At 39.4% G+C, this 24,012-nt stretch overlaps 1 protein-coding gene across 1 annotated transcript; it reads right to left on the minus strand.

The window, feature by feature from the left end:
* Positions 1-2,463: 2,463 nt before the first annotated feature.
* On the minus strand, positions 2,464-13,687 carry ZNF366 (zinc finger protein 366). The gene is made up of 4 exons (XM_009071629.1): positions 12,389-13,687; positions 10,105-10,296; positions 4,701-4,875; positions 2,464-3,044 (listed from the first exon to the last, which is right to left on the minus strand). The coding sequence occupies exons 1-4, from the start codon at positions 13,685-13,687 to the stop codon at positions 2,509-2,511; spliced, it is 2,202 nt and encodes a 733-aa protein (XP_009069877.1). The 3' UTR covers positions 2,464-2,508.
* Positions 13,688-24,012: the final 10,325 nt, after the last annotated feature.

A 24,012-nucleotide genomic window follows, 5' to 3' on the forward strand; every position in this document is an offset into this window, starting at 1 on the left:
TCTTGTCACTATCTGACTGGGAGAAGAGGCCTCCACTACAACCTCCTTTCAGGTAGTTGCAAAGAGTGCTAAGGTCTCTCCTGAGCCTCCTTTTCTCCAGGCTGAGCAACCCCAGCTCCCTCAGCTACTTCTCATATGACTTACTCTCTAGACCCTTCACCAACTCCGTTGCCCTTCTCTGGACACACTCAGGCACCTTAGTGTCTTTCTTGAAGTGAGCCAAAACTGAGCACAGGATTCAAGGTGTGGCCTCACCAGGGCTACATCTTCTTCTTATCATGGGAGCTAATATGACCACAAATGTGGAGTGGACTGATGTTGAATCATGCACAACTGAGAACTGCACCACCTTGAGAGAGACATTTCTAAGAGGCAGTGACTCCCAGCTCTTGGCTGTATACATTCTCAAATAGGAGCTTTTGTCTGGCAGAGACAAGATGTTGCCAAGAAGTTATAACTGATCATTTCCCCTCTACCCTAAGAAAGAATGAAATTGCACTCAATATTCTGAAAATATTCTGATTCTTCTCCTTGATCACAATATCTTCCTTGAAAGATAGATGTCTTCTTTTGCAAGAGGTGTCATCTTACATTGGAAGCAAGGAAAAAGGATGTGTATGATAAAACAGTTCATCCCTGAAAAAACATGTCTATGTACCTCTGAAATCCATCTCGTTTTCAAACATATTTAATTCTAGATATGAAGTCACCTACATTCCACTTCAATTTGGCATACCCTTTTTATTATAAAAAACATGCATATCAGTTGCATAGTTAATTACATCTAGAAGAGTCATCTGTATGTTATTGCTTCTTTTATTAATGGCTTTTACTGCTCTTCATTCAGAATATGTATTATGCCATGTTTGAGCCTTGAAAAATGAAACAACCTTCTGCAACCTCGGACTACTCAAATCCAGCTTTATGTGATGAACGAGGACTGTTGCCCTGTGAGTGCTGATTAACTGGTAGGTGTGCGACTCATAAATTCTGAAAGGTGGGTGTTTTCTTATAGTGGCAGAGAGGTGCAGCTATATGAATCTAGTCTTAGCAAGCCATAAGTATATGACTATATTTAATTACAACTTTCTATATATTGAGTATGATAGCAATGTATTTCAAATCAAGAGCTTGGCAGGTAAGTGAAGAAGGTAATAATATTTGGAAATGATGTACCATATTTATGGATTTTAACCATTTGTGCTGGGATGTCAGAAGGATGTAGGACAAATTGTATTACTTAATATATTTTTATTTCCTTATAAGCAATAGGATGGTGCAGGGGTCTTTGTCATCTGTCTTGGTGATGCAGGAACCAGTATGTTGCCCAAACTACTCATGCAATTAATGAAAAATTTAATGGAATATGTTTTTTCATCTTTGTTATGAACATACAATTGTATGTGATCAGAGGATGAAAAGCAGGGTATGACTCAGTAAAAACAGTGTGAGTGAAATAATTCTGAAAGGCCTGGAGCTTACTGCTTAACGTATGTTGATAAGGGAAAATTTCGGACTCCAATAAGAGGAAATTGAAAACCAGTTTTCCTCTCTGAGGTACTGCTTGTCCTATAAGGATCCTCTTTACCGTCTAAAAGAGAGATTGATCAGACCTGTATATTTCAAAATTGTCCTTTCTAATCCTGATAAACTGAAGAGATAAATGGCAAAATTGCATCTTTTTTTTCAATGAAATTACTAGTATTTCTTCATGCATAATTACAGCAAGATTATGAGTGAAACATGCTGCTGCTGTCCATTAGATGTATTGGTCTGAGCAGCCAGCAGAACGAAATTTCAACAGTCTATGCTACTTCACTTGAAAAACTGCCAAATTCTCACATACTGACTGAAGCATAGAAAAGCATGAAGATTCCTTATGCCAGAGGAAGAGCAATTCTAGTCTTTCAAAGCCTTACAGACCTGCCCTTCACTGCCTGAGAAGATATTAGTATTTCTTCTTAATTTGTTTCCCATTTCTCATTGTAAGTGGTTGAACTAACAGTCACTTCAGTACATTAAAGTATTTGGACTGTTTTAGCTCTGAGAGTTGACACCACTTGCATGAATGCCATGTTCAATAGTACTCTGGTTTATACTGTGAAATACTTAGTATTTTCAGATATTTTTGAGACATATAGTTAGAAGTGTTCATATATATTTAGTCAGATAATAAATCAGATGCTAAAGTATGTTGCTTTCTGCTAACTAGAAAATTGCATGTATCTATCCCCATATAATAGAAAGTAAACTTCTGTACCCAACCAGTTGTCTGCTTATACATCAAATGGATAAGTAAAAAAAGTGTTATTGTTCAATATCTATTGCATTTCTTGGTGATCTTGAACTGCTTTTGTCTTTTAAGGTATATGTTTTATCTTAAATTATTTTTATTAATTTGTCTTGTTTATTTCTAAAGACTACTACAGACTTCCAGGCTTTGGTAAATTACAGTTCATGTTCAAAGGTATCTGTTTTCCATTTTCCAGCTGTTTTAAAATGTGCACTTTAAATGCCTATAAGCATTGTTTGTTTTTCCATTTTTCTTTCCAGCAATTCTTTCAAACTCTTGTTCCTGTGCTTGAAATACAAGTAATCAGAGAGAGAGTGGCCAAGTCTGGCTTTATCAAAGGATCTAAAGCTGAGGTGTTCTTTGTTGTTTGTAAGCTCTCCCTCTCCTTGGCTCTCCTCTTTGTCTGAATTTCCTATTCTCTTTCCCAGTCCTCCCTCACTTAGCACTTCTTCCTTTTCATTGCAGTAGGACTCTCTGAAGTCCTTCATCATGCACTCAGGTTTGCCAGACAAATCTTGAGCCACATACAGCTTGTTGTCATCATGATGGTATGTGGCAGGGCTGTACTGCTCTGCCTCATAGCAGTTGTCTTCCTCTTCTTCCTGGCCTGAGCTTCCCTTGGCACTCTCACCATCAGAATGGAATGAGATTCCCTTCCCTTGGCTTTTCTGGGAAAGATCAAATGGTTCTTCCTGTTCCAAGCTTCTCAAGACATTTGTCTGGGACAGTGCAATTCTTCCTCTTCCAAAACCTTGCATTGGTTTGAGAGGAGGAGAAAAGGAAAGAATTATATATAGAAAATTTTACTGTGTGATACATGGGTAAAAAACAAAACCTGAGGTGGCCTTCTATTTCATACTTTACCTTCGTCGTCCATCCAGCTATCTCCAAGTACTTTAGTATTTACATCTCATAGTATCCCCCTTTGAGATGCTGCTAAAAGAAACGCTCTTGTATACACTTCATAGCTAGAAGTTGTACATACCAGGCTCATGAGGAGGCAGCTAAGAAAAAAAATGAAGTGTTCTGGCATTTCGTAATCTAAGTTTTTTTGCCAGTGAAGCTACACACTTCCTCCTTCCTATTCTTTTTAAATGAAAACTTTGACCTAAAGCATCACAGTCCATAATCCAAGGTTTTGTACATTATTTTTCCAGAGGAGTGGAAGTGAATAAACACATGTTAATGTATCTGTTCTATGGACACTTGTTCAAAGTTACTCCTTTAAAATTAAAAAGACAATAAAGTCTCAGAAGTATATGACCTCCAGTCCTTAATTTTTCCTCTTTCATCACTGAAAAACCAATAAACTGAAAAAACCCTACACACCAGAAAGTTCTTCAGCTTAAGGAAACCATTATAAACAAATTATGATTCTGAGTGGCGCAGGCTAAATCTGCATGTAGTCCTGTATCTGGTTTGTCTTAACACTTGTCAGTGTGTCTTCCCTCCTGCTGGAAATACAGATGTTACCCTGGAAGCATCTGTGGATTCAAATGTACTGCAAGCATCAGATTCATGTACTGCAGACATAGTCCATCTTCATTAAAGACTAGTGACAATCCTTTGGTGAGATTTTCACCCAAGAGCAAATATCTGCAAAAAGCACTATTTAACTTGCTTTGTTTTTCTTTGGTTTGTTTTCTCCCCTCAGTAACTGACTCCAGTTTCTGAAGGATCAATGCATAAATTTCATGCCAATGTCATTATAGTATGTGTTTTGCATATGTGCTAGGCTACCCTAAGGCCTGAATTTGAGGAATAACAAGAAATCTTACCCAGGAAAGAACTATTTATTTGCAAAATCTTAAAAAACTTATCGTGCATACTCAAATCCTCAAAACAATCCTCCCTAATTCCCCCAGTCCTTTAGATAGCATTGGTACATCTGCACATACGAGAATGACTTTAGGAAGCATACGTGGTAGGTAGCAGCAGGGAAACACTTTGCAGGATACCCTGGGTAGTCAAAAATCCTTATACTTTGAGACGTGGGAGGAGTACCTCCTCCTGTTCAAGTGCTCTTTTGTAAACTGGGTCTTCAGTCTACAGCCTTCACCTGTCATCAGCTGTGTCAGTACAGTACAGAATAAACAAGCTCCTGGATGTAGAGCCATTCAGGCTTCCATCCCCTTTCCAGACTGGAATCCAATAAGCAGTGAGAAAGACCCATAAATGCCCTAGATTTTCTACTTCTGTCATATAGGATTAATTTATGGTTTATTTGAGACTGTAGTACTTTAGTAATACAGCTAATAACAGCCTCCCAGGTTTATAGTATTCTGTCTCTTGTAATGGCATTGGATCTATGGTACAAGTTTATGGATCTGTAGTATAAAGCCCTTTTGGGCTTACTGATATACATCTTCAGACCTCACAGAGAATAACCTTGCTGAAAAAATATTACCTTGAGAATGAAATCCTCTTTCCATGACTCCATGTTTGACTTTCATGTGCCTGGTTAGGTTTCCCTTCAAGGTGAATTTGCTGGGACAGTAGAGGCACTTGAAAGGCTTACTATCCGAGTGCAAGTGCATGTGTCCCATTAAATTGTGCATTCTGTTAAATTCCTTTCCACACAGCTGTAAAAACAGTAAAAGTTAAAATTATTAGTTTGCAGCATTATTTCCAAGGAGAATATTTTAAAGGGAAATAGGACCTACTCCTTCTCAACTTGAGCCCTAGCAGCTTTTGGCCACAATGTTCTTTTCAAAGTTCCAGGCAAAAATCCTACAGACAAGAATATGCAGTTGAGTATCTAGATCTTTCTGCACTGCTGATATTTTTAAAATTTGATGACCAGGACACCAAGTCAAGGATTCCCCAAAAGCAGACAATGCTGTGTAACGAAGGGAGAGACTTAAGTGAGTAATCTGGAAGGCTTGATGACATTCAAAGTATAACTTTCTGCCCCGATGAACCATTTAATTTGTAGTTTATAAATCTAGCCTTTAATCAATAACAATGCAATGCAGAAATGGAGGTACAAAATAAAACCAATTAAGGGTTTCTGTGAAACAGTGGAGCAGAATATTACTTCTCCTTAAGTGGAGACTAGTGCACATTCTGTTTGAAGCTAGATAAAGCAATTCCTTATTTTTCTTCGTTTCTTGCTCACCCTATTTTCTCTGATCCTCTTATCTTTTATTTAGCAACTTCTGTGTTTTGGTATCTCTGGTGAGTAAGCTGGAATTTAAATAGTCATGAGGCTGCAAGAATGACTCAGCTTTCCCTGCAGCATGTTCCTGCCAGCTTAAGCCATTGATCGTGCAATGTTCCCTTTGATGGAATAATAAAGGTTTTTTTTTTTCATTGTTGTTGTTTGTCTAGATGGGTCCTTTTGTAGTCTGGTCCCTTATAAATCAAATGTATTCTCAAGAGATAAGAGTTTGACATCACTATTACAAGTGTCAAGTCTTACTTGTCTTCTAGTCTTTCCTTATCAGGATTTATAATGTTATTCATATTCAAGTGGCTATTTCCATCCCCTGCAAACTTCTGTATTTGCTTTCTACTTCAATTTTTTTGACTGGTTTTACCATCAGATTTTAATTTTTTGAATGATCGTTATTACTATATGAGCGCACCGTTACTGAGTAACTGAAACTTCCATCTAGCAGTAATGATATGGCAGACAATTACTAAAATGAAATTACCAAGATTCCACCACAGTTTTAGCATAATATGAAGTCTGATTTTATTGATTCATGTATTACAGAAGATCTGCCACAGTACTTTTAGATTCAAGTTGAGAAAGGTAACCTGGAATATCTGGATGAAATGTAGATAGTGGAACTATCCTTGGTGAAACAGTACTGTATCCTTTGCATTTTAAACTAGATCTTCAGGGCAAATAGAATCAGTTCATTAATACAAAAATCTGCAGGAGTATTGTTTTAAAACACAAACTAGTGCTGAGTCAGTGCTGCAAAAAGAGTCTGGAAATACTTGCATTAAAAAAAAATTTGCTTCAGCTGCATAGTTCAGTTCTGTGATATGCTTTTTGTGATTTTGCTAAAATGAACATTCTAGAAAATAAATTTATCAGCAAAGTGTTCGCTACAACAGCAGGAGGAAAAAAAAGAGTTGCCACTGAAAGCTAATTGTTAATTAAAAAAGGCATCTGTTTCCAAGGGTCTTCCATCCACTTAGGAAAAAAAAACTTCTTTGCATAAAACTAATATGCAGGATAACTTATATTCAGAGACATGAATGCACAAACCCCTCCCATTCTAGTAGGCGTATTTCTTTTCTTTCTATCCAGGCAATATTTATTTTTCTTTTTTTCATAATGAAAAGACAGGGGATTTCATAAAGGATAGTTCTTTACAGCATAAAAATTCTCTGTCTCTGAATAAAGTCAGCAGGTTTACCATTTCCCAAAGTCAGGCACATCTTAGGGATGTGTAATATGTTCTTGTCTTGAAATATTCTCTGGAGACATGAGGAAATGGTACTAGAGTGGAGAGGTGTGACAGGAAAATGAAAGAAATGCAGATATGAAAATTGTTTTTCAGAATGATCTCTTTGTGTGTCATGGTCGCTGTTTAAATGGTCCTTTCGAAATGCGCAAGCAACTTTTAGATTAATAGCTCTGATCTGGAGGGTAAAGGAAGCAGGTTTGGGGCTCACGCACTGGAAAACTGCAACTCGGAGCTAGCTGGAGTACATAGCTAAGGCTTAATGAACAGCCTGAGTCTGCAGATCAGACTAGAAGGCTGTACAAGACTTTCTTTCTCTTTCACTTGACAGAGTTGTGCGCACTGATGGAGTGTGAAAGACGACTCTGAGACAGTTGCATGAGAGGGAGCTCTAGCAGAGCTCACCATAGAGCACCACAGCACTCAGAGAGATGTGAAGTTTATGCAAGAGATCTTGGGATGTCAGGAACAATATGGTTTACTTGTGGACTTTTTGTTAGGCTGTCTACTTTAGAAAAATAAAATTGAAGCCTGGAAGAGAACGAGCTCAGCTGCAAGTCTGCTGAACACCCTTTGTCGCACTGGCTGGAGAAAAGGACTTCAGTGCTGTTTTCTGGAAAAACTTGCATCAATTCTCACCTTAGATTTTGTCTTCTTAAGACACCACATGAAGTATCACCCTTCTAGATTTGTCAGCCTGTTTTGTTCCTTCTCAAGGTGCTTTTCTCTGACATTTTCTTTGGTTTCGACTCCGGATTTATATATATGATTTTAGAAGGAGGAAAAAGTGGAGAGCAAAACATTTGCTGCAAAGTGTATTTGGCTGGGCTGGAGAAAACTTCATTGCATTCTTTATTGGGTCTGAAACATTGAGTACTTCATCCCTAAAAGCAACAGTAAATTTCACAGAATCTTCCTCTACAAATCAGTATTAGCACTGTTGGCACCAGTTGGTGCAACAGCTTCTTAACTCTTCAGTGGCTGGGGTTTTTTTTCTTACCAGAGATAAACTAGGCAACATTGGCTCAGGCCTTTGAATGCTACAGAGAAGTTCACTCTTCAGAGAAAAACCAAACAGATCCAAGCTGCAGCTGGATGAGGAAACAGAAGGGACAACTATTTGCTACTCCCTCACTTCTGATAGTCTGTGCTTAGCTGTGATTAGACACATAGGAAAGCTCATGTTTTCTTTTGCTGTAAGAAAAATGTAAAGAAAACCATGGCATGTGGTGAAGTAGAAAGGCTACTGCTGTGCTCTCTTTCCCCTGCATTCTTCTTCTTTTTTTTTTTTTTCTTCATAAGAAGGGTGTTCCTTTCCTCAAAGAGAGAGGGAGAGGGAGAATGACTGTAAACTGTCCAAAAGGACCGTGAGAAAACAGGAAGCTTTGAAAAGTACAAGAGAAAGCAAGATGAAATCTATTTGCAGGCGGTTCCCCGGGGACATGTGAGCCATTGTTAAGCAGCCTGTTCATACAGCTATATCCTTCCTTCTGCTGAGGAGGAGCTTGGTGCCAAAAGGCTGCTATCTGGTCATTGCCTTAACCCTCTGAGCACCAGCCAGAAATATTTGTTTTCAAGAGTCTTTCAAGTGCTCTGTCAGAGAGGCAGTGTTAGGATGTTCCTAACGCCAAAGAGCAATTCCTCATTCTGCCTTTACTTATTGTTGCGCTCTCTACTCAGCTCAGGGTGCTGATGTTGATTTGAACTCCTTCAGCCATATGAGAAACGGGTTCACTGTGCTTACTTGTTTCTTTCCTCTTAGGAACACTGGGTGGGGACAGAAAAGTAAAAAAAAATAAGAAAAACAGGTGTTCCTGTAGAGCTTTTGTTACCAGCTGGAAAACACACTGGTGGTCCTCTATTTCCCAGTTCAAACTATTGCCATCTCATGTTTTAATAGTCTGTTATCATCAAACGCTAGGCTGAACACAAACTTCCAGCTAATATGCCTAAAAAATAGTACTGCACCCAGAACAACGGGTCAAAGAATTGCATTTCTTTTCTGAAATCTGAGGAGTTAGAGGAGGACTTTGACTACAAGGGAACAAAAAGGCAGGTTTGCAGATGTTCTCAAGGAATGAAAGTCTCCAGCAGACTTGACATGAAACCACCCAAGCATTTCAGTAAAGGAAAATCTTTTATCAATATGGAATAACGTAAGCACATAATTCACAACGAAAGATAACACTAAAGTTGTAAGACTTTTCTGCTGATTTTTCAAACTAGAATTCCTCGAAGTTAACAAAGCAAAATGTGGAAGGCAGAGAGATTCTTTTTGACATTTTCCTATTGAAATTTGCACTGAATTTCATATATTCCTATGACATTTTGAAGTTCTACTTTTTTCAAGAGGAAGGAATTCCATTTAAAATGTTTCTTCCTTTTCTGCTTCTTGATGAAATGCTCCTTTAAGAAAATATTCAATTCTATAACAATGTAGAATGAAAGAGTTCTAGAAATTGCTTCCAGGTCAGTCTTCAGTTACTCATCCATAAACATACGTGATGCTCGGTATTTACAGCCCTCTTAGAGCAAATTAAAATGGGAATAAAGCCTTCAGCTTTTGATTTCACAAGGTATAACTACAGTAATGAACCAGATAGGTAGCTAAGGAATTTATGTAGTGTCCAATGCCAAATAAGAATATAAACATAAGGAAGATATTAGAGATGAACAGAGTCAAGAAGGCCTCAAAGGTTTATGGGGAGGGAGAAGAAGAGAGGAAGGAAAGGGAATGTCAGTCTTCAGTGCACTGGAGGGAAGCAGCAAACTGCAATTTGCATTGGGCCCTAGAAAGGCCAGATGGTCTCAGAGGCTGTTTTGTTAACATACTGATGTCCTGTCCTGAATTTTGTTCTGGTAATTATACTTGGCCCACTCAAATCCCTTCTGTAGCTGCAATTTGCTGTGGCATTGACTCCTTTCTTGCACTGTCACATAGCATCACTGTGTGAGGTTGTGGCTGCTACTTTTCCATGATCCTCTGCACGGTGCATGACTTGATTTATGGTTTTAGTCAGTGTTTCAAGCAATTAAGCACTTAGATTTCTGTTTGGATGGTTGTACTAAGCAAATGTCAGATACACTTTTTGTCCTCAAACCTCTGTGGCACCTAAATGCTCACAAAGCAAATAAACTCCCAAAACTATGTGAGGGTGAAAGTTACAGCTATTGAAGGAGAAGGAGTAAACCACAGCTATTTACCTCTGTTATTTTGTGCCATGTATGCACAACTTTGATAAAGAAAGAAAACCAGGCTGGTTTATGCTAATGTGAATGCAACTGCAGTATGTTTAGCAAGCCTTGTTTTTCTAATTCTACCATATTATGAGATGATAATACCACAGAAATGTACTGTGGGTTAATGCCTCTGCCACCAAATGCACTTACCTTACATTTAAAGGGTTTGACATCAGAGTGAACAATCATGTGGGCCTTGAGAGTCTGCTTTTGCACAAAGCTCTTGAAGCACAAATGGCATTGATAGGCTCTGATATTGGTGTGGATCAGGACATGTCGCTTCATGTTTGCCAGCAGAGTAAATTCACGACCACAAATTCCACATTTGTGCTCTTTCACACCCTGCAGGAAAAGAAAAATTCTGTAGTTAGAAAATTTTCTAGATAATTTAATCTTCAGTACAGCAATATATGAATTATTCATTCTGCATTAGCAAAACAGATAATAAATTATTTCACTTTTAACAACATTTGTCCAAGTAATTGGTACCTATGTATTTTTTTTAATCCTGGCATATTCTTACAAGGATCTGAGAAGCAGAGAAGTAAAATGAAATATAAGCTTAATGAAATAATGAGTTTTGTTTACAAATCAATGAGACACAGGCAGTGTCGGAGCTTTCCTTTCCTACTCTGCTGCTTATGTAAAATGTTGGGCAAATGTGTACACTTACTGACTGAGAATGAAAGCTAACCAGTTAGAAGACTCTAGTAGTGCTAGCCTTTGATAATTGAATGCCACTGGATTCTAAGAAAGGCTGTTTTGAAGAAAGCTGCAGAAAATAATCTGAAGCAACTGCGAAGTAGTCTAGCGATATCATCAAATGAAGTTATACAACTTACATTTATCAAAGAGAAAAAAGCACGTTTATTCTTAGTGGGATTTGCATTATGATAATGAATTGATTGCCTTTTACTTGGGATTTATAAAACATTTTTATCACCTTTTATGCCATCCAGTGAATTTACTGATGCATAATTCAATATTCTCACTCACACCCATGTGATCTAACTGTCAAAAAGTGATTTAGATGCTATGAAATCAAAGCATTTGCCTCTAAACACCTTAAGAGTTGAACTTGCTGAAGGCAATGAAGGTTTACTAGTGGGGTGCTGAGAGCAGTTACTCCTCCTGCAGTCCCGTTTTCGAAGTCACTAAACATAAAGACACTAAGTCATTTTAAGAGTTAATTGCAAGGCTAAAACTGTGAATATCACCAGCAGCTTTAGGTGTTTGCTTATCTGATGTGAGGCTGCATTTGGTCTGCTAAGTACTGTAAACTATGTTCACAGCTCAATTCACTAGCAACTGAGGACAAAGACGCAGAAGCTCCCTAAAGGCTCGGGGCATTGCATTTCCTGTGACAAAAATGGCCTGCCAATTAGTAGAATTTTGCATGGTAAATCCAAAGACCAGGCAATCTCCAAGAGCAGAAATTGTAATCACGAAGCAGGAAAGAAAAAGCAAATGTAGAAGTAGAGATCATTGGTTTTTAAAAGAAAATGTGTCTGTAGGTCTAAAATGTTGTTAGTTTTCTGTATTTCAAATGTTTTTCATGTAAAAGCCAAAATTCAAGCATTAAGGGAAAATATTCACATCTGGAAGAAAATTTTTATAAAAAGTGAGAGGTTTTGACTTGTCTCAACAACAATTTTATAAAGGTGGATAGTAAATTTCAGAGCATCTTGAAAGGAACAATTACATTTTTCCTATTTTTGAAAGCAGTCATTCTGCAAGTGTTCCAGAACTTGCTCCTACCCTAAACTGACTCTGCTGTCACTGCTATCGGTGGTGGCAAGCCTGCCACTTAATACGAGTTGACTAGGATTATGGTCCTGCTTGTCCATTTCTATTAACTGGCATTCTAGATAACAAATGTACAAAGGGGAACTTTTGTTAGGGTCTTCAGCTTTTTAAATGTCTCATTATAATGATTCTTCAAAATCTGATGAGTAATAATACGCTTTCTTTTTCTGCAGTCTACTGCAAACCCACATAGTTCCTAATTAAGGGAACTCAACAGCAGAGCGGGTTTTCAGTAAAAAAGTTCTGTTAAAATTTCAGGAGTGGGATGTTATGCTGAACTGCAAAATTATGTTATGTTACAGAAGGTCATTCCAAAGATAAAACCCAGAATCATAGAGATGTGAATACAGTTTTGGGAAGTAATAAAGGTGGTTTAATTGAACTCCTGTTTGTAAACAAATGTGTTTTGTGTTTACTTTCTTAAGACTGACAGAATATCTGGCTTATAATATACTGCCAGCAGTGCTGGGACTTCTGCCCTGTGCAAGGCTTTGCAGCTGGCAAAAGGCCACATGAGGCTGTATAGACTCCCGGCTCTCTGAGGAGGTAGATACATGTACCTTTAGTAGCCTGCAAACCTCATGCTACCTTCCAATGCAAGGTGAGAGAACAACACATACTGCCTTACCTTGTGAGTTAGGGAGTGTTGTTTCAGGTGGTGGGGTTGCACAAACTCCATGCCACATTCAGTGCAGATGTACGGGCGGATGTCTTTGTGCTTCATCATGTGGTTTTGCAGCTGACTTGGGTACTGGAAGGTCTTATCACATTCAGTGCAATTGTATTGAATTGGGCCACGGTGGGTGGTTAGATGTCTTTTCAGCTGAGCCAGGGTTGGGAAGTCCAGACCACACTCCACACAAATGTTCTCTCGGCCACTCTCATGCTTAGACTCATGAGCTTTCAGCTCACTGGGGTAAGCAAAACCTCTGCCACAGATCCTGCAGTTGTATGGCTTGATGTCACTGTGTTGCATCATGTGCCTCTTAAGGTGGCTGGTTTGAGTGAAAGCCTTGTGACACACCTGGCACTTGTGTGGCCGAGTGCCTTGGTGTGTCAACATATGTGTGTGCAAGTGGCTCAGCTGCTTGAAAAGCTTGCCGCATCGGGTGCAAGCATGTGGCTTAATGCCGCTGTGCCCCAAGATATGGGTGACCAAATTGTACTTGGATGTATAGGACTTCTCACACATGGGACATTGCCAGCGTTTCTGTTCACCCCCCACATCAACATAGTAACTGTCATCTATCTGAAGGTTGACATCTACTCTTTCCACTTTCTGTTTATTTTCACCATTTTCTCTTACTTCAGCCATCCTGAAGGGTGGTTCTGGAGGTCTTTTCATTTGAAAGGGATTCCTGAAATGAAAGTTTGGTGGCACTATGAAAGGAAACATTAAGCCAGGGTGCACTTTAGGATAATAAGGGTAAGGAGCCTGCATGAATGCTGGACTACTAGGCCATGCCATGTTAGGCTTCACTGGTTCTTGCTTAATGGGCTTAGCTCCAAAATGTTCCAGAGTTCTGTAGAATTGAAAACCAAAGTTGCAGAGATCAATCATCTGAGAACTGTACTTGGGTTGTGCTGGCTGTTGGAACACCAAGGGGAGGCTGGAAGAGCCTATGTCGTTGGGATCTTCAGGTCTGTCTGGTGGTGATGAGGAATCCTCAAGAGTGATGGAAGGTGGCATTTTTGTTGGCATACTCTTGCGTTTTCGAGACCCTCCTTCCAAGGATCCCTGGAATGTTTCTATGTTTCCAAGAGGAGGAGGACCATAGCGGAAATGTGAGAGGTGTGTTCTAAATTCCTCATCAAATGAAGCTGCTCTGTGTGGCTTTGGAACAGGGCTGAGTGGCCGCAGGCAGTGGGAGAAGGGAGAGGCTCGGGTACTGTCCACATTAAAACTTGTTTCTTCATTTTTCATCATATTTGATATTTTCTGTGTGGTCCAAATTCCTTTAAATGGCAAGAAAAAAAACAAATCTCTTTATTTCTTCCTGTTCTTCTGGTTTTAACATTTTATTGCCTATTTTAGTATTTTGAAGGTTATTGGGGTTTTTTAACTAATTGCAACTAAGGGGGTGTTAGGCCCATAGAAGACAAAGGACTTTTAAAGCCGAATTAAATTAGTTAGTGAAGAAAAATGAAGCTTTGGTCTTCCTGCAGCAGAAATGGTAGCTTAAATCAAGTTTAACCTACACAACATCTTTACAACATAAATATCACATACTATGACACAGTACTTTGCGGCTGAATCTGTATGGCAATGTTTGTCCTTAATTTAATTTAGTCAGACTGTTTGTGGGCAAAATTCTGTCCTTGGCTGTGCACACACTGGCTCTAGAAATTGGCGGTGCATTTAAAGGATATGGCAATACAAACAATAATGTGCACATTTATTATGGTTGTGACATGAAAAGCCAAAGCCAAAAAATGTGAAACTTCTTTGTATCATTAACATGTGCTTCTGTGAGAGAAAACAATGGCCAAGTGATCTAAGGACACTGTGTACCATCAAGTTTTGCGCTGTATTTCCTGGCTTCTCTCACTTTGTATTGTAAGAAGAAGGTGGAGATTAATTTATTTTCTTTGTTTTAATCCCAGAGATCTCTACCTGGCAGATTTGGGGAAGGAAAGACATTTGACAACTCTCCAAATTGCATTCAGTGTAATAGACTTTGTCTAGATAGTGGGGTTTTTTTGTTTCTCAGCAGGTGGGTGAAATCTCCACTATAAAACAAAAATAGAATTAATGTCAAAAAATCCCCCAGCTCTACAGCGTAATTGACATCAGAGAATGCTCTGAGCCTTCCTAGTGATACAGTGTGATAAGGCAGATAAATAATTTTCTTCTGCCAGAATTTTGTGTTCCACTAATCATACAGGGAGTTTTTTCTGAATTTGGGGTTAATCTAAAACATTGGTATGAATTATGATTAATCTTAGATAAGGCTGCTAACTTTTCTATTGGATTTCTAGACCTAAATGTCCTTCTTGTAGTGAGGGGCCCAAAACTGAACACAGGCCTTGGGATGCAGCATCACCAGTGCCGAGTATGGGGACAGGGATGATCATTTCCCTAGTCTTGCTGGCCACACTCTTGCCGATACAAGCCAGGATGACATTTGCCTTTCTGGCCATCTGGGCACCCTGCTGGCTCATGTTCAGCCACTGCTGACTAGCACCCCCAGGTCCTTTTCTGCCAGGCAGTTTTCTTCTGCCTCAAGCCTGTAGTGCTGCCTGGAGTTGTTGTGACACAAGGGCAGGAGTTTGCACTTGGCCTTCTTAAACCCCATACAAATGGCCTCATCCCACCAATCCAGCCTGTCCAGATCCATATGCAGAGCCCTTCTGCTTTCCAGGAGACCAACACTCCCACCCAGCTTGGTATCTGTGAGCTTACTGAGGATATTCTTGATCCCTTCACCCAGATCATCGATAAAGATATTAAACAGGACTGGCATCAGTACTGAGCTTTGGGGAACACCGCTAGTGACCGACCATCAGCTGAATGTAACTCCATTCACCACCACTGTCTGGCCCCTACTATCCAGCCAGCTTTTTACCCAAGAAACTGCACCTGTCCATGCCATGAGAAACAAATTTCTCCAGGAGAATGATGTGGGAAACAGGGTCAAAGGCTGTACTAAAATCCAGGAAAATGATATTCATAGCTTTTCCCTCATACACTAAGCAGGTCACCTTGCCATAGAAGGAGACCATGTTGGTCAAGCAAGACCTGCCTTTCACAAGCCCATGCTGGCTGGGCCTGATCCCCTGGCTGTCCTGTACATGCTGTGTCGGGTACTCCAGATAATCTGCTCCATAACTCTCCTTCAGAGGCTGGGAGTCACATGTGCCTACCTCCAGTCAACTGGAACCTCCTCAGTTAATCAGGAGTGTTGGTAAATGATGGAAAGTGGTTTGGTGAGCACTGCCACCAGCATTGTGGGGATTCATGATGTGGATCCCATCCAATCCCACAGACTTCTGCAGGTCTAAGTGGTGTAGCAGGTCACTGACCATTTCCCCTTGGATGATGAGGGTTTCATTCTGCTCCCTGTCCCTGTCTTCCAGCTCGAGGGACTGGGTAGTCTGAGAACAACTTGTCTGACTACTAAAAACTGAAGCAAAGAAGTCATTAAGTATCTCAGACTTTTCTTCACTCATTGCCACTATGTTTTATCCAACAAAGGATGAAACAAAGAATCTTCATCCAATAAAGGATGAAGACTCTCCTTAGCCCATTTTTTGATGTGAATGTATTTATAGAAGTTCTAACTGGGCTTTGTCCCTTCCAATTTTCTCCCTGCATAACCTCAAGACATCCTTGTAGCTCTCTCGAGGGATGTACTTATATGAATGCGTGTGTGTTTGTGTACATGTCTCTAGCCAACCAGGAAGAGGTTAGGTTGGAAAACTAGACACATTTTCCCTCTATCACCTGTTACATGTTGATGTTATTTATAACATCATTCTTGGAATTGCTGGGTGGAAAGTATCAAGGTGATTGCAGTGCTAAATACACTTGTGTTTCTTTTTCAGGAAGCTCCATGCTGGATAAACCTTCTTCTAAAGATAAATTAAAGAACGTCTCTGTGACCTAATTAGACTGTGGGGAAGAGAAGGCATCTTAAAAAACTTCTTGCATGCAGATTGTTTCCTTATAATAGTGTAGACTGTGGAATTATCTTGGAGATAAAAGTGTGAAGCTAAAGGCTCAGTGACAAAACTCTTAGAAGGAAAATTTAGACAAAGGGATCAACCAATGCACAAAGAAGGAATATTACTTGAAGCAAAAACTGAAGGATGTCTAAACTGATGATTCAAAAAACACATCAGATAGTGGGAAAAGAGAAAAAAATTGCTTACAGCTGGGACAAGTATCTAATAATTATACTACAACATGACTTCCTGTTGCTAACTCACTGGCTGGATATCTTGTAAATATAAATACACAATATAGATTCATAGAATCATAGAACATCCTCATTTGGAAGGGACCCACAAGGATAATTGAGTCCAACTCCTGGCCCTGCACAGGACAGCCCTAAAATCTGTGCCATGTGCCTGAGAGAATTTTCCAAATGCTTCTTGAGCGCTGTGGCCACTTTCCTGTGGAGCCTGTACAAGTACCCAAGCACCCTCTGGTGAAGAACCTTTTCCTTATACCCAACCTAAACCTCTCCGGACACAGATTCATGCCTCTCCCTTGGGTTCTCTCACTGGGCACCAGGGAGAAGAGACGGGTGCCTGCCCTTCTGCTTCCCCTCATGGGGAAGTAGTAGCCTGTTATGAGGTCTCCCCTGAGTCTCCTCTTCTTGAGGCTGAGCAAGCCAAGTGACCTCAGCCATATGGCTTCCCCTCTGGGCCCTTCCCCATCTTCACAGCTCTCCTTTGGACACCCTCCAATAGCTGTATATCCATATATTGTGGTGCCCAAAACTTCACACAGTACTACATTTGTATGCATGCATATTTAATATATATAAGTGCATATGTTCAAAGACGATTTTTATTAAGTATTCATTCTACTATGTTTCCTTGTCACCTTAACTTGCAGGTCAAAATAAGGAACAGTTAAATGTTGAAAACACTTTTGGTCTGAAGGTTTCACATAATATCCTGAGCTGGAAGAGACCCTTGAGGATCACCTAGTCCAACTCCTGAACCTGCACAGGGCATCCCTGAGAATGACACTGTGCCTGACAACATTGTCCACACGTCTTGAACTCTGTCAGGCTTGGCGCTGTGATAACTTCCCTAGGGAGCCTGTTCCAGAGCCTAACCACCCTCTGGTTGAAGAAATGTTTTCTAATATCCAGCCTAAACCTCCCCTGACACAACTTTGGACCATTTCCTCAGGCCCTGTCACTGGTTGCCAGAGAGAAGAGATCATTGCCTGCCCTGCGAGGAAGTTGTATACAGCAATGAGACTTATCCTCAGTCTTTTCTCCAGGCTGAACAGACCAAGTGACATCAGCTGCTCCTCATACAGCTTCCCCTCAAGACCTTTCACCACCTTTGTAGCCCTCCTTTGGACACTCTCTAATAACTTAATATCTTTCTTATATTGTGGTACCCAAAACTGCACAGAACATTCAAGGTGAGGTTGCACCAGTGCAGAGCAGAAAGGGACAATCCCCTCCCTTGACCAGCTGGCAATGCCTTGCTTGATGCACCCCAGGACTTGGTTGACCCTCCTGGCTTTGATTTGTGTTGGAAGGGAACTTAAAGATCATCTAGTTCCAACCCTTCTGCCACAGGGAAGGGCATCTTCCACTAGATCAGATCACTCAGTGCCCCATCCAACGTGACCATGATGTGATGAGTTATTATGTTCTTGACTCCAGTGTTTCAGTTCATGACAGGGATTTGGCCCAGGAAACACACTTGTTCAGTCATCTAATCCAAGATCACCTGCTTCCAGGGAGGTTTATCTTCACTGTGTCAGTCTGGCTAAGAAATGCACAAAGTATTTGGCTTTGACTTACTAAAAAGGGAGGAGGGGAAGGCAATACCCTGAGTACTAAAAAATACTCCACTTCTTTCTGACAGAAAAAAAAATTAACATTCATTTTAAGCAAGAATAAGCTCACACAATCTGAACGTAAAATGTGCCTGTAGACCAAAATCTTCACTTCAAAGTGTGGGCCTAGGCTTGAATATCTTTCAGCTTGCGTATCTGATTTTTTCCAGCAATATGGGAATAAAGTTCTTCAGAAAGCCCATAGCAATTGAAAAGCTAGCTCTGCTATTTACTGCTTTTGTTGGATTATTGAAATGTGGCCAAAATACACAGAAGTGACAGTGAGTTGTGTCTAATTGCTCTCTTGTCTGCCAGTTACTCCCTTCTTCCACAGCCAGTTTTGTGCAGTTTCATTCTTTCTGGAACACAGTTATGGCAGAGGCTGTAGAACTACTTGAAATTACTAGAAAGAAAGAGTTTCCTTGCACTACTAACCTTTGTCTTCTTTCACTGACCATATGGGTTTGTTCCACTGTCCACAGCTACATGCATCACAGGACCAAGCCTACAATGGAAAATGTTTAAATAGTCAGAGACCAGCACAATCAGAGAGATGCCACATAATCCAACACAGGACCACTTGAAAGGGAAGGGAAAGTCTAAATACAGACTGCTTTTCTGCCTTTTCCCCCTCTTAGTTCTGACAAAGTCCATGATGTTTAAATTTCTTAACTTTCTTATTTAATTCTGGTAGCAAAGCCTTGCCAATTTGAATGGAGGCATGATCGTAACCTTGTGCAGTACTTAAGTCCATAAAGACAAGAGTCCTAAGGAAACCACAGAAGAGACAACAGATCTGACCACCATGCAAGAAATACTTAAGGAACAGTCCCTTCTCCTTTAAATAACTTCATTAGAGAACTTGAAAATTTTTAATAGTACGGTTCCCCAATAATTTTTTTCTAACTAGCTCTGGAGTAGTTGATCTCAACAACAAATAATATGAGAAGGGATGAATTTAAAATTCACCCTACAAGCATATGCATTGCTACAGTCTCCAGTTAATATTCTGTACTGTAGTCAAGAGCAATTTTCCTTTATACATCGGTAGAATGAAGATCCTGCTTCCTGCATGAAAGTGCCTTCTGTCTATAGTCTAATAATATGTCCAGCCATAAAAATGTGAGTTTATAGAGTTTCTCAGAGTTAAACATTGACTACTACTGGTCTGGTTTTGCTCTTGGGCAATACAACCATAAAACCAGAAATGAGGCCAAGATGAGTGAAAATAAAATGTATCCACTGACAAAGGGAAACCAGTTACTTTATTAGGTTTGCAGCTGTATTTGCTCTTTCTGAAGAAGATGAAAGAGATGAAAGCGACACTAGTCTAAAGGTGACTGGATAAGCTGAACAGATTCTCTTAACTGGAGGAGAAATTCCATGATTAATTGAACATGTAGGACAGTAGGAACTGTGTCTTGTAAGACTGCATTTCTGCTCTCCTCCTGAGGCCTGAAATATTGACACCTCTAAGGAAAGAATGAAGACTAACAGCTAGTTCTGTATTGGATGTGGTAAGGTTTGGTGACAAACTTAGCACTACTACGTTTCTTGAGCTCAAGGTGAGCAGTTGGAGAGCTTCAGCCTTATCGAACAACCAGATGGGGAGGTTTTCAATCTCTGATTTTTGTCAGCTGTTATATGGTGATAACTATCATTATCTTAATAGGTTTAATGGGATCTCAGTCTACACTTCCAAATATGTTTTGTTTTTAAATGTCTTCAGTCATACAGCTGTTGAACTAAGCACCAAATTATTTTCTTTGTTTTCACTCATTTGCTATTGAGGCAAAACTTGGACCTGTCTTGGCATCTGACAAAGGGTATTTACTGTGATGAATTAATTTCATTTCAGCAATAAAGAAGTGCTTCCCTCTGAATCTACACTGCTTTGAGTTGCTTGTCAGACTTTGAAAATGCCAAGAATGCCTGTACAAACATAAATATCTCCATTACTGGTAACCAAGTATTTTCAGTAAGTACACATCTGATACCTTACAATTTTCCCTGCTGGTTTCCTTTAATGGCAACATGAACCCTCCATAAGCCCCTTTCTTCTTTCTCTTCCACTTCTTTTCTGCTGCCTCCAGTGTGTGAGTAAAGTCATGCAATAATGTTCTCGTTCTTTATTTTCTTTGCTATTGGGAATTTAATAATTTCAGAGAGTTAGGAAACAATAATGAGGATGTTTTTAACCTGTAATTTTATGTATATATTGTCTGTTTTGTTGGTTTTAGGTCTGGCTTGAGTAAGATGATGATAATATTCCATATCTCTAAAATCTATGCACTTGCATGGATTTTCATTTGTAGATGCTGCCTTAGTGAATGATACAGAAGTTCTAAATATGCTCAAAAGTTTAGTTATTTCAATACTAAGTTCACTAGATATTGGCTCAAACTCTCTTTGTTATTTAATAATTGATTATACATACAGATATTTTTTTCAAATTCAGGTACTTTATATACTGTAGCCTTCAGTGACTACAGCCATAACAGGAGGGCAGAAGGTAAAAGACCATGCTCAAACACACACCAGAACTTCTCTAAAATCAGTATCAACCCTACTATCCTATTCTTTTGAGAAGTCTGTCATCCATGTTCTGCAGGCATAAATATCCACTTTTCAAGCACACAGTTTTGAAAAATGGACTCTATTCACACATCCTGAGTGTACATTAATATATTGAATCTGAATATATAAACTGTGTGCATGTCATATATAAACTAAGTATATGTTAAGACACCCAAATCAGCCTTGAAGTTTTCATGCTACAATATTTGTAGCTAATCTAAAAGTTTATTGACATTTTAAATTAAGACAGCACTTTTTCTGCCTCAATCTGAAGCTCGGAGAAGACAGGAATTTGGACTACCTTGTTAAAATAAACTTGGATTTAGGGAAAGTATCCAAAATCAATGACTGCAGATTCTGATTAGGGAGACCAAAATGTTGGTGAAGCCTTTAGAAAAACAGGCCTGAGCTGGGAATAATGGCTGTTAAATTTAGTCAAATCTTTTTCAATACCACTTCCACAAACACTTTCTGTTTGTAAAGGTTTTGTTTGTTTTCTCTCACATGCCTGTAGACCTGATGTCAAATGAAGTCTATGATTTAACCATCAGTTTAATTGTCTTCTGAGGGCAAGTTTCTTGCTCTATGCCTTATATGAGACAGGTATCTCTGCTTAAACGAAGAATACTATCAAGATAAAGGTATTGTTAGAGGTATTCCTCCTCACCTTTTGAATTACCACCACTAATTAGAATTGCAGTTGGAAACAAGTAAACAATTGTTCATGAAAATGACATGGAATGGCAGAAAATGAGAAGTGGACAAGATCAGTTTTTTTCTTCCCCCACTACTATGATAGTACTAAGAAGCTCACTGTCTTTTCACTTCTCTCTGGGAAATTACCTTCATCTGCTGGTATTAGGCTTCAGGATAAAACTTCTTCTTTCCATCAAGAAATGTGGGGCTTTTTATCTCAGCAAATGTTTGGTAAAAGAAAACTGATAACTTTTGCAGCTCTTGCTAGGGCATAATCAGAACACACTAAGGCTTACAGGAAGACTTCCAATGAAGTCTGAACCTAATCCTCCCAATTTTCCTTGTTATTTGTTATGGGTTTTGTTGTCCAATGAGATATGAACCCATCTATGCCACAACCATATGAAAAAAACACTTATGTCCTCAAAAGATATGTTAACAGATTGTAACCTTTGCAGAGAAACTTAATGGAAATTATACAGTCACATACAAAAAACCCAGCTGATTAAAAATATCTGACAGCTTAACACAGTAAACAGATCCAACAAGCAACAAACTTTCAAATATATCATGTCTATTAAAGAATATTTTTTCCTTCATTTACTATTTCGGCATTTTCCTTGCTTCATGCTTGAAGTTTGATAATTTCTGGTATTCCTTGTGATCTAAGGGCTTCCTATCCAGTGTATCTGCATTAATGTTGTGTGGGAGATGACACCAATTAAACGAAATGGATCTTCTTTCAGAAAACTTTGAAGTAGGAATACCCTGTCTGCATCATCTTTGCAATTACCAAATTTTAACATTAAAACCTGCCTAATTTTTGCTTTATTTTAGCTGGGAAATACAGTTTAGGCAACATACCCATTTGCCTGCACTGAATATAGAGTAGCTTTTGAAATCATCTTGGGTATGTGTTTAACTTGGTTTTTGTACTCAGTTTTCAGACAGCGAGACACTATGAGCAAATTCACAGGGATATGGTTACTTTGATATTCATTGTAATAGAGAAAATGCTTTAAAATATTATCAAAATGAATGTACAGTTCATTTTTCCATAACTTACAGATCATTTTTGTTTCAATAATTATTGTAAAAATTAAATTAGATTTTGATATTCCCTGTGCAGTAAGTCTGGAGCCATCCCACCACATCCCCTGCCAATGATGGGGTACTGTTTGTGGTATCAGATGTGTTTATAGAGTGGTTTATGGCATAATTTGCTTTTTGTTATATTGATTAGATTGAAATTTTTAAAAAATGATGAGTGCTGCAGTGAAGTAGCTGCAGACATATTTCTTCTCTCCCATATGAGTGATGTGTTGTCAGGTTAGCAAAATGGTGCTATCCCTCTTGTTGCTTGTATGTGTTCTTTGTCCTAACTTCAGCAACACCTTTGCTATCATTCTCAGTACCCTTCTGTTGCTTAACAAGACAGTGAATGCAGGTCATGGAGCAGCTTGGCCAGGTTAACCACTGACCATCTACCATGGGTCCTTACTGTTAGTGCCCCTAGCAGTTCTTGAGCCTCATGGACCTCTCTAGTAATTCAGGGTACATACCAAGTGGTTTTTAAGTACAGTTTAGGCTCACTGCTGGTTTGCTTCTTTATTTCTCTATTTCTTATCCTACTTTTTCCTTTTTTCTTTTTTTCTTCCTCTTTCTGAGTTTTCTTAGTTCTTCTCTTACATGTCCTTCCCTCTTCACTTCTGTATTCTATCTGTAGTTCACTCCCTCTCTACTTCTCTATTCTGTTTGCTAAAATGGTCAGCAACATTTAGACAAACCTGCATAATGAAATGGATGTCAAGTCCACAGCTCACAGACTCTGAAGTGTCAGCTGTTTACACAAACAGCTACACATGTCTACACCACAGCTACACATGATGAGAGCCTGCAAAGCACAGCAAATTACCTGATCTAAAAGTGAGTAAGGCGACAAAAATTATATGTCCTCAGCTGAGCACCTCCATCTGCCCAATTTCCTGGTACAAACATGGAATTCAAGGCTGCTTTGAAGTGAGGAGGAAGGAACAGAGGGAATAGCTGTTTGCTGGCAGATCTCTACCTCTGGGTCCACAATGCAGCCCTGCCCCACCTCTGCTCCCAGCAGTGTGAGCTCTGGCCCAGTTTCTTGCTTTTCTCTGTTCCTCCACAGAAACCTGCTAAGTGTAGCCTGAAACAGACCAGCCAGTGGGGCACAGGAGAATGCAAACCCAGACATATCAGCTCAGACTAGCACTGTAGCTAACCCAAGATACTAATCTTGTGAAGAATACAAGAAATGGGAAGGAGTATCATGTCAACTTTCCGTCATGGTCTTCAGGACTCCAACTGTCTGTGGCTCAGATCTCTCCTGAAGGTGTTGCATTCTGATTTTTTTCTTATTCTATGAAGGATGGATGTGGGTAGAAGTTATTTAAAATAAGAAGTTCTTTAAACCAACTGTT

This window comes from Acanthisitta chloris, unplaced genomic scaffold, assembly GCF_000695815.1.
Source record: "Acanthisitta chloris isolate BGI_N310 unplaced genomic scaffold, ASM69581v1 scaffold2513, whole genome shotgun sequence".
NCBI classification, from domain to species: domain Eukaryota; kingdom Metazoa; phylum Chordata; class Aves; order Passeriformes; family Acanthisittidae; genus Acanthisitta; species Acanthisitta chloris.

Coding starts and splice junctions, on each gene's coding strand:
- ZNF366 (XM_009071629.1), bottom strand. CDS start 13,687: ATGATGAAAAATGAAGAAACAAGTTTTAATGTGGACAGTACCCGAGCC. Junction 10,297..12,388: donor AACACTCCCTAACTCACAAG/GTAAGGCAGTAT, acceptor CTTTTCCTGCAG/GGTGTGAAAGAGCACAAATG. Junction 4,876..10,104: donor TCAAACCCTTTAAATGTAAG/GTAAGTGCATTT, acceptor CTGTTTTTACAG/CTGTGTGGAAAGGAATTTAA.